This window comes from Vipera ursinii (assembly GCF_947247035.1).
Source record: "Vipera ursinii genome assembly, chromosome: 3".
In the NCBI taxonomy this organism is placed as follows: Eukaryota; Metazoa; Chordata; class Lepidosauria; order Squamata; family Viperidae; genus Vipera; species Vipera ursinii.
This window is the reverse complement of record NC_139516.1, coordinates 35,010,704-35,021,861: the sequence shown is the minus strand read 5'-3', so window position 1 is coordinate 35,021,861 and position 11,158 is coordinate 35,010,704. Positions and strand designations below refer to the sequence as shown.

Below are 11,158 nucleotides of genomic sequence, written 5' to 3'. Positions count from 1 at the left end.
CTGCAGTTTTGCCTGGGATGACAGAAGGGGGCAGTGGCACAGCAAAGAATAAACACCAACTTACTGTCCCAGCTTCCAATGTCTCTATCAGTAATATGGGGTGAGCCGTGCCGAATGGAGGGGGGGGGGAAAAACTCCCCTACATTTAATCCTACTTCCTGTTTCCAACCCTATAGGAGGGTCAGCTAATCTCTCTGGGAAATCCACAAACCTTACCTATATTTGGTTTTCAATTTTATTCTCATCGAAAAAAACCTTGCTGAAGTTGACCTTACTACCTAGTGACTTCATGGACATATCCAATCATTTTGCTAACAATAATGTAAAAGTGGTTTTGAAACTGCCTTCTTTAGGACATTTTGTTCACCTCCACAGACTTCTGTTCAAACACTAACTATATTCAATTCTGCTTAGTTCAGAGCAGCTGAAAAATTGGACACTCTGTGCTGCAGTATATTATAACGCCATAACATTTGCTTATATATCTGTTACAACTAATTACACAAGCCTGTCTCTCTGAATTTCTTCCTCTTCATACAAATATTTGATTTATCACTACAGTGGCATAAATGTCTTCCATATTAAACTACTCCCTTTTTTCTTCTGGAACAATATGGGGGGGCAATATAAAGGTTAGAAATCCAGCATGAACTCAATTCAGACTTGTGACAACATTTGTTAGGAAATAAGACCCCCTTGGGGTCATTGGCACTTGCAATCTCATTAAATAGTCATAACATAAGGGTGCATATGTCACTGATAGCAAAGTAAAGGGACTTAGTTTCAACTTACTGAAACCCCATGGTTTCCAGTAAAAAGCATGCCCTAATTCTATATATAGGTAAGATAATTAGTTTAGTCATACTCCACTGGAATTATTTCCAGGTAAATGTACCTATAATTGCATCCTTAACATTGACAAAATGTTGTTTTGTCCTTAAACAAGAAGCCAGATTTGTTGTGGAAAGCTGCACACCAGAGGACATAAGTGTTGTTTAGTATGCTGGAAAAAGTTTGACTTCAGCATTTGACTGCGAGGGATTCTTAGACAGTAGCTTTGTGAGCCACCTTCATGTATGGATTTAGCCTTTCCTGATCTATAATGTGCTTGTCACATTCAAACCCTACCTGATGCCGTCCACTGGAATGGCAAGTGGTAACTGCCCCCATCAAAACATTTATATAGCTCTATTCTTAGCAAGTGAGGGAAAAGTAGGGTGGTTTACTGCTTTGATGAGCAAACAAACACAAGTGATAGGAAAGGTAGAAAAACATCATCCTGAGTGAAACTGGCATAGGCCATGCCAGGGCTTCTCTGGTAATGATTAAACTATCTGCCCAGATTTCCCGGCAAGGTAGGCTGGCATTGACCCAGGTGGCACATATGCAAATTTCCCTAGGCAGGAGTTGAGTACCTGTGCTTGGAATTCCCCTAGAGGCGGAGATCATGTTACAGGAGAGGCGCCCTATAAAGGCCCAGCGATGGGGAGGGGCTGAGTTATACTCAGGAGGGGATAACAAATACCAGGGCACAGGTGAGCAGGAGCAACTGAACACTCTCTGCTACTTTTTTAGTCAACTACTGTGTGGATTAACTGCTGCTGCAGCACCTGCCTGGTAGGTACAAAAGGAAGATGGTATATTCAGTTTGTGGGTGAACAGAAGGATGGATGTAGAATAGCTGTGTCTGCCTGGTATTCAACTCCGTTCTTGTTCAGGATGTTGTGCCAACATCTGAAGTGCATTTTATTTAGTTCCTTATTTGAAGCCTATATATTCAGAGCTTGTGCCCTATTCCACAAGCTTCAGAGAAGATTCTGAGTGCATAATCAATTCGTGTATCTGATTGCCTGGCGGTGGAACCAAAATGCCTGATCAAAGAAGCTTTTGTCCTGCTCCAGTCAGTCAGTTTTTCTGTTTTATGGACTCAGATGATGCTTCCAGGCAAATTTCCTGTCTTGATTCATGGAAATGTACAGAGGATGTACATTTACAGAGGATGAACCTTTTTCTCCTATGTTTTCCCATTGTTTTCTCCTTCTCTTTCTTTTCTTTGGGGGTGGGGGAGTGACGACAGTGATGGAATAGCTGCACAATATCTTTGGATGGTAAGGTTCAGAAGCATCCAGAAAAAATATCTAGTTGTTTAGTGTATACCATCATGCAATTTGCAATTTTTGGCAAAGGAAGGATAGGCTGTGACTGGTTTCTCTGGCAACTTTCTCCTATATTTGATGTATTTTCAATTTTGCTCTGCGGATCTCAAGGGATGGGGCTCCCGTCTGACCTGGAACTCTTAATTCTATAAGCAAGATGAAGGGTGAGATAGGGGTTAGCAAGTGATAAATGATAATGCTTGAAAAGTTTAAATTTAGGTTAACAAAGTTCAAGAAATAGTTCATTTCTGAGAAAGCGGAATCTTTTCTCAGATAAATGGAGAATTGTTTAAATTTGATAAGAGGATTGTTGAATGTAACAGGGACTATGCTTAGAGATTAATTTTTCATGGAATGTGGGTTAAATGTTTATATATATAAATGAAGGTAGAGGAATCGCCATCTAGGAAAAATAACTTTAAAATGCAATCCCTGAAAGTTCATATTATTAAAGAACTTTTGAAGTGATAATTATTTTCCTGCCCCTCTTTTATGTTGTTGCTGTATTAGCCAAATCTAGGGAGCAGGGATGGAAATGGGATGGAATGCAAGTGTAAAGTTTTTTCTGTGGCTTATCCAAGCAAAAAAGTTAAAACACTGGTAAAATGAGAGTTGTGATATTTTTTAATTTGTTGGCAGACCACTTTGTCTAGAACATCGTCCTTCTGTGAGAAGGCTTCCCCTTGGATATTGTTGGAAAGATCCTGCTCGTTAGGGTAGCTGTTCCTTACTTGGTGATTTCTAAAAATGCTTGATTACAGTCCCACTCATTTGGAATGGAGTATGATGGGCGTTGTAGCCAATCTTACCTAGAGGGCACTAGTTTTCGGTGAGACAGTGCAAGGATTTGAAAGACTGTTGAAAAGAACTGAAGAACTAGGAGCCAGGAGTTGCTATCACAAAACAAATATATGCAAAATGTTAATGAAGAAAAAATGCAGGTAATTAATGCTCCCACATGCTCATTCTGTTCTCCATTTCTGTCCAAATCTAACAGTTTCAATTTTCTGACAGAAACTTCCATGGCAGGATCTTGTGAAATCAGCAACCTTATCTCTAATTATATCAGTGCCATGTACCAGCCAGAGGAAGCCCCACCAGACCCTGATCTGCTAACCCACCTTGTTGAAGATGACAACCTATCTCTTGTTCTGAGTAATGCAAGCATGGCAACTGAGACAACAGGTAGCTGTCCATAATCTGATGGTGCAAGGAGAGTAGGCAACTGAATAAAAGAAAAAAAATAGGGCATTTTATATCTAGAATAGATTTTGGAATTCTGTTTTATTGGTCTTGGAGGTCTAACTTTCTGTAGCCAATGGATTTCAATGCAAAGTATTGCACCCTTTACTTGGGGAATTTGAATAAGCTCTTTAACTATTGCTGTTGAAATGCTTTGAACATTTGTCGTGTTGTATGCAAATTATTATGATGATCTGGAGGGCAACAGGTTGGGGAAGGCTGGCTTTAAACCTTGCAGAGCCAAAAGGTCAGTTGTAATTTCTCTATACTGCTTTTCTTACCAGTGAAAAGCTATACACATGGCCTTCTATAAGTCAAAGGCTACTGGAGTAAATGAACAGCGCCACCAGTATTGTGGCAGTTGATCATATACAGTATTCTAATGGAGGCATGGCTGGCTGCACAGAGAGCTGAGAAGTTTCTGCCCTAAATGACCTCATTCCAGATGGGAGGGGCACCTTCAGAGATAAGGGAACAGGTGACAGGTGTACGTGTTAACCCAACCACAGTGACTAAGCAAGATAAATCCTGTGCGTAAATGTACTGGCCGCACCCTGTGCCGCTCAGGCAGCAGTGTTCCAGGGGCTGGGCTGGCACTAACAAAGCAATCACCTGTTCAACTAAACCCACTCTTCTCCCTCCCTCCCCACCTCTCCCTTCTGCCATTCTCAGGCAAACCAACATGGTATGGTGAGATGCCACACAGCTGGAGCAGGTCTCAGGTGCTGGAGTGGATCAGCTATCACGTGGAGAAAAACAAGTATGATGCCAGTGCCATAGATTTCTCCTGCTGCAACATGGATGGCTACACCCTTTGCCAATACACACGAGATCAGCTGGGACTTATCTTTGGCCCCCTTGGGGATGAGTTATACGACCGCTTGCATGAGACCGGTACGTGTTGGTGTCCCCCTCTCCTTTCAAGACAGAAATACATTGGTATTCCTCCTGTCAACTCTCCATTTTGTGAGGCAGAAATGCAAAAATTGAGAAAATGTTATTAAGTGTAAAAACTAAATGACAATGTCCATACCTCACACTAAATTAAGGTTTGCTGAATTATATGTTCTTAAATAACACACGACTGAATATCACATTAAGCCACAAACAATTCTTTACAAAACATAACACATCTCATAATGGATTAGTGTCCTACATGAAACCAGTCTATTTCACTGAAGCAAGGTATTCTTTAGGAAGAGAAGAAGCCTGCAGATTTACTCTGGACTGGTAGCACTTGCTACCTTTTCTTATTGGCTTCACCCTGATGTCTTGCCCTCATCCCCATACTCAGATTTATAGGAGAGAAGGAAACTTCAAGGGCTAAATGAAGTGACAGCAGGTTGTATTACTGTAAAGGCAACACATTACAGCCAATAAAAAATGAAACAGTCCAGAAAGCATCATAGAAATTAGTTGTCTACAAGAGTAAAATACCTGGTACCTGTCCCCGATTAATCATTATTTATCAGGAGTGAATCTAAATTTCCAGAAAAACACTGCCCCTATTTTATTTAATTTCCCTATAAGGAAACAATGCAACTTTTAGTTTATCTCTGAATGAACAAGGGAGTAGCACTTGGTTTATAATTCAGAAATAATGTATTTTTCTTTCCCACACCCTTATTGTGTCTGTTTCAGATGAACTTGGCTGGATCATGTCAGTCCTCAGGACTGAGGATGTATCACAGGAGGCCCTTCTGGAATCCAGTCCTTTAGGTGAGGGGACAATGAATGGCTGCTGTGTCTTGTGATGGTTCCCTGTTTACATCTGTTTACATCTGCTTTTATGAATGTGCTTAACCCTCAATTTCTCTCTCTTCCCCCCCCAGAATTGGGGAACTCATGCAGCCAGGACTATCTGGAGGAAATGAAGTTAGCAAGCATTTTTTCACAGCCAGATCTTGGCTACATCTCTGGAGCCATGTCACCAGACAGCTCTGCATCTCTAGCAGGTACTTTCTTTATGTTCCACGAATTGCTGGTGTCTTTTGCCTCCTGCAGATTGCAGCTCAGCTACCAAAGGAGGCCTGTTGCCCTTAATAGATCCAATTTCCCCATCACATTCACTCATATAAGCAGATTGCAATTTGTTCACAGTTTTGTTTATGGAGGGGGGGGATATTTGTACCTAATATCAGAAATATCTAAATTCTAAAAGGGGAGTAATAGCAAAATATAAGTCTTTTGCATAAATAAATAAATAAATCCTCAGGATCCAGAACATTTGACAATCATGCTTGATTTCCAGAGCTGGTATCTAGAATAGAGATTTCAATTTCCTTTCCTTTCTCCTCAGGGACAATGTCTCAGAGCCCTCAATCTCAGGACTCCGGTGGAAGTGATCTAGAACTTGATCCCATAGACATAAAGCACAGCAACTTTTCTGATGGTGAGTTAAGACTGATCAACAGGATTTCAGATATGTTTGCATAAATGCCTTTGTTGCTAGGTATTTTGCCAGTTGAATGGCTGGAATCTTCAAAGACAAACTAGTGAAGAGGAAGACAAAAGAACAGGAAGAGTAGACAATAGATCTATTGCATAAAAACAGAACAAATATGAAGATAAAAAAGGAATTGGTTGACAAGCTAACCCACTGAGCCACTGCGTCCCTAGAATCTATGCATATTCAGAGTCTATTCTATTATTATTTTGTGGACAGAAATAACATACCATTGCTATATTTAGATATGAGAAAAGGTTTCTTAATAAATTTTGAGCACAAGCATTTAAAATCAAAATCAAATTCTGAATGTTCCAAAAATATTTTCTGCTAATACAAATCCCTCTCAGCAGAAGTCAGTAGTTCTGGGGAAAGACTTCTACAATACAATTAGGAGACCAAATCAAATGCCAGTAACACTGCTAAAGAAAAAAGGGGTCAGAAGCAATGTAATGAGATGTCACATACATAGATAAAATTGACTTAGAAAATCCAAGCAATAATTGTTCTGCACTTCAAATTAATGCAACTACATATAACTTCTTTTCTCCTACCCTAAACCCTTTCTTTTAAAATAAAAAAGCAGTAATATAAGGCTGTAGTTCTAAAGATCTGAATAAAGGCTATTTGTTTAGTTTTGTTTTTGTACTTAGAATAAGGCACTGGTGGCTCTTTTTTGGGGGAGAGGGAGAAATGGTGGTTTAATTTTAAATGAGGAACTTGCCTAAGGAGAAAAAATAGTTTCCTCATTTGTGAAATGTCCAAGGTTTTTCATGGAAGATTTCTGTTTTAAGAGAAAAGTTACATATAATTGCTTTCTAGTTGTTCTAATGTTGTCCTTTCCAGCTCTGTCCTGTTGTACTTTAGTCAGAGTAGGAGAGCAATTGACCTAGAAGCTGATCGAGTGTTTTCTGATTTTGGAGAATTCTATTGCAATCCATTTTTAAAAAATGTAGAGTAGATTTTTTTTAAAAAAGCACAAATACTTAATGAAACTCCTTCCTGTCAGTTAAAGATAATAAAATAATGGAAAGCATGATTGCTAGAGGTGATGAGTCTTGTCCCATATTCTTGACTATCTGGATGAAAAATTTTGGTCTAGAAAAAGATGGTGGCCATAGCCACATGATGAAAACCGCATCCCTTTTAAATGTGTGTCCATCATCTTGATTTTTTTTAGACACCATGCCCCCAACTAGAAATAAGCTCTGTTTACATTGTAGCTGAGATGTTGGCTGTGCATAAATGTACATATTCTGCTTACCCAAGGCTAAACAAACCATTTGGCCAGGATGTTATAATGGGGTAAGGGATCAGGACTTGATATCTCAGATTTACGCTGGGTAAAGATTCTGGCTCTGATTTGCCATACTGTCTTCTAGGGGCTGTGCTTGAACTTTCAAGTTCACATAGGGTAGTTGTAGGAATGTAGGGTATTGGGGCAAAAAGTTCAAGTGCATCTTATTTTTTTTTCTTACATGGCACTATCTAGAATATAAGAAAGAAGATCTTAAGAAAAGGAAGAGGGGACGACCAAGGAAGATCAGCAAGGACAGCAGAGACTGCCTGGAGACTAAAAAGAATAAACACTGTAAGTGGATAGCGTATAATATATGAGCCGGATGTTCATGATATTTGGCTAGTGAATGCAAACCAAATTTGTGCATGCATTTCCTGCTCAGATTATATGCTGGTTAGTGAAATAAGGAGATGATATTTTTGCAACTGCTTGACTTACATATGCTGGCCTGTTAACTTCATGTTCTGAGACAGCTCACTCACTTGGTCCATTAGGATAGATGCAGAAGCATAATAACTTTACTGGTGTCCGTATGCCTGTCAGATATGTCAGAGTGGAGCAGGGAATTTAAACACTGATCAACTGTATAATGCTTGAATTATGTCATTTTGCATTATAGCTCCTTGTCTTTCAAACTCATTAAAAGCATCTCAGTTATCTGATTATCTTCTGCCTCCTTGGAGTTACAGAGGTTTCTCAGAAACACAGTCCATTTTCTTATGCAATGATTCCATAGCCCTGCAGTGGAAAATCTTTTATGCCCAGTTTGGAAACCTTTCCTGCTTGCAGTGTCATTTGGACAGATGAATGATTTAGCTGTCTTATTTCCTTTTTCATAACCAGCACCAAGAGGGATCCATCTGTGGGAATTCATTCGGGACATCCTAATTCATCCTGAGCTGAATGAAGGTTTGCTAAAGTGGGAAGACCGTCGAGAAGGCATTTTCAAATTCCTGAGATCAGAGGCTGTAGCCCAGCTCTGGGGACAAAAGAAAAAAAATAGTAGCATGACCTATGAGAAACTCAGCCGTGCCATGAGGTATCTATCGTTATTTTTTTTTATACTGACCAATAATCTTCATAATTTTAAAAATGTCATGTCGCTCTGTGAAGGAGATATTACAAGAAATTAAAAGCCAACAAGTTCTTAAAACTCAACAATGAATAACACATTAACATTTTGTTAAAAGGTCTACAAAAATACCACTACTCCTCAACTTACGACCACAATTGAGCCCACAATTTCTGTTGCTAAGTGAGACAGACTTACAACTTTTCATGACACAGTTGTTAAATGAATCACTGCAGATATTAAGTTAGTTTCATAGTTGTTAAATGAATCTGGCTCCCCCAGTGATTTTGCTTGTCAGACATGATCCCAAGACACTGCAAGCATCTTAAATATGAGTCAGTTGCCAAACATCTGAATTTTGATCACATGACCATGGGAATACTGCAACAGTCATAAGTGTGAAAAATGGTCATAAGTCACTGTTTTCATGCCATTGTAACTTTGAAGGGTCACTAAATGAACTGTCGTAAGTGGAGGACTACTTGTAATATGGTCTGCCTGAGAAAAAATATCAACAAAGTTTATTTATTTATTTATTTTAATTCCATTTATATCCCGCCCTTCTCCGAAGACTCAGGGCGGCTTACAAGCTTAGCAGTAGTTAACAAATACAAGCACTACAATGCTTAGTAAGGGGATAGAATGAAGAGGCAACAGGTTAAACATACGAGCATATGCTATTGTGGTGGGATTCCCTTTTTATGACCACAACTGTTCATACACTCAAAACGGGGTGGAAAACTTCATCTATTAAACCTTAGATCAACTGAGCATATCTATTACCATTTTTAAAAAAATAAACCCAAACTTTGGAGAAAGGGACAGAAATCAGGTCCTATGTTCTCTGCTGCTGTAATTATAGCAGTGTCTCAGTCACATAACCACCCCAGCCAAAAGTAAAAAAAAACAAACAAAAGTATGGCTTCTGGTCACCAAAAATTGCAATTTCTTCAATAATAAATTCCAAGCATTTGGATTATGAAAACTTGACTCAAATCTACATCCATTATAAAACATTTTAAAGAGTTTGGCCTTGATTTTTTGGGGGGAGGGGGAGGAGAGGTAATCCTTGGGGCTCTCCTTTAAAGACTTTGCTATCTCTTCTCTCAGGTACTACTACAAACGGGAAATTCTGGAACGTGTGGACGGCCGGAGACTTGTGTACAAGTTTGGGAAAAACTCCAGTGGTTGGAAGGAGGAAGAGGTGCGAGACTAGAGCTAAACAGCCACAAAAGCCTCCCATGGACTTGAATGTGGCCCACTCTTACTTGGAGGCCCCCCCTCTGAGGACAGTGGATTGTCATGGGCCCAGAACTATGAAACTGCTGTCTGAAGCAGTGTGTTGTTAAAACTCCAGCCCTACATGGGGCAAAGCGTGTATGCTGGCTCCCAGAAGGGAGTCCAACCAATTACAGCTGATATTTTGGCTCAAGTAGGTTATTGTGAACCGTTATTATTTTGTTGCAATTGGAATTTGGCAGCCTCCAACTCTGAATTAGGATTACAATGCCTTCGGCTGTCTAAGACTGTGCACAAAGCTCATTGAGGCAGAAGGAACAGGCTGTTCTTGGCTATTCCTGGAGAGCCATTCCCAAAACATCAAGTAATTTGCTGATCGGAGGTGAACGCTGTGGCCAGCTATTTGCAGGAAACTCTGTTCTGACACTGTTCAACCATAACATAGGAATGCTGATAAGCCTGATAGACACTTTGCAGAGCCAGGTGGACATGTAGTTTCCCATCCAGCAACTGACTGTTTACCAGCAAATGTTCCTGTTTAACAGGCAGAAAATCGGCAACAGCAAACCTGATATCATTATGGATTTCACATCAATCCAGAGAGCAAGGTTTAGTAGCCACAGATCTGATTCTTTTCCAGCTGATTCAGTACAAGTGTGTCTAGAAAGGAAGAACTTTTCCCCCCTAGAAATTGCTACAACTTTCTCTATGAATAGCCTCTTCTTGCTCTTAATTTATATGTTTTATATATATGTGTGTGTGTGTGTGTGTGTGTATATAATGTACAGATATCTATTTTTTTCATAACTAAGTTTGTGTGATTGTATCAGGAAGCCCTGGGCTTTTTCAAAAACTGATGATTATTGTTGCTAATATTCAGCTGGGCTGAACAAATAAAAAATCTTTATTTTGAAATCAAAAAGTGTTTGTAAGATGTTTGCATCTGTTCATTGGTATCTCCAGGAGAGTCCTGTGTGATGTACAGGCCTCCTGCTTTTTAATAACAATTAACCAATAAATATTGCTTTGTTGGTTTTTAATTCTTGTGTGCTGCTTGATAAATGATAAATATGCATCACCTGGAGGAGCAGTGAAGAACCAAGGTTGGATTTTTCTTGCTATAGAATTGAAAGGAAAGAGAAAACCTATTTTTACTATTGATATTTAAGAAAGATGACCATTTAAGCATTATTTATTTGTTTGGATATCCTAGATTACCGTTTCCTAACCTGAGGAAGTTTCATCAAAATAAACAATGATCAATTTGGTTGGTAACTATGAGCATTGTAGTCCAACATAGCATAGATTTGAGTCACATTATAATAATTATTTTTTGCTTTCTGAATAAAGTATATAATCTGGTAAATAATTCAGATTCCATTAACTTTCACCTTAGTTTCCACTGACCTAATTCTTTTCCCTAGTGTCACAAAAAACAGTATTGATAGCCTATTCATAAATATTATGAAAAGATTCATCTGTATGGGAGAAATCTTTAGCCCTCTTCTAAAATTATATTCAAGGAGATTTTTTGATATATAATAATACAAGTCAGCTATACAGAATTTGGCACACAGAAGCTCCCAGGTGCAGTTATCATTCTTTCTAGTTAAAAGGGCAAGCAAACTTGAATAGACTCTTTCTGAAGAGATGTTGTCCATCAAAACAGAGAAACTGTAGCTTCATATAAAGAAGCTTTATAT

General features: G+C 39.0%; 1 protein-coding gene across 2 annotated transcripts; it reads left to right on the top strand.

The window, feature by feature from the left end:
* The first annotated feature begins 1,506 nt into the window (after window positions 1-1,506).
* Window positions 1,507-10,430, top strand: ELF3 (E74 like ETS transcription factor 3). 2 transcript variants are annotated; one of them, XM_083359202.1, is made up of 9 exons: window positions 1,507-1,617; window positions 3,171-3,341; window positions 4,071-4,292; window positions 5,040-5,117; window positions 5,231-5,353; window positions 5,698-5,790; window positions 7,337-7,435; window positions 7,988-8,183; window positions 9,327-10,429. In XM_083359202.1, exons 2-9 carry the CDS (start codon window positions 3,179-3,181, stop codon window positions 9,430-9,432), a joined length of 1,080 nt encoding a protein of 359 aa, XP_083215328.1. In that variant the 5' UTR covers window positions 1,507-1,617; window positions 3,171-3,178; the 3' UTR covers window positions 9,433-10,429. The 2 variants fall into 2 exon arrangements, with proteins under 2 accessions (XP_083215328.1, XP_083215329.1); XM_083359203.1 differs by lacking the exon at window positions 1,507-1,617 and adding an exon at window positions 2,804-3,097 and having other exon boundaries at window positions 9,327-10,430.
* Window positions 10,431-11,158: the final 728 nt, after the last annotated feature.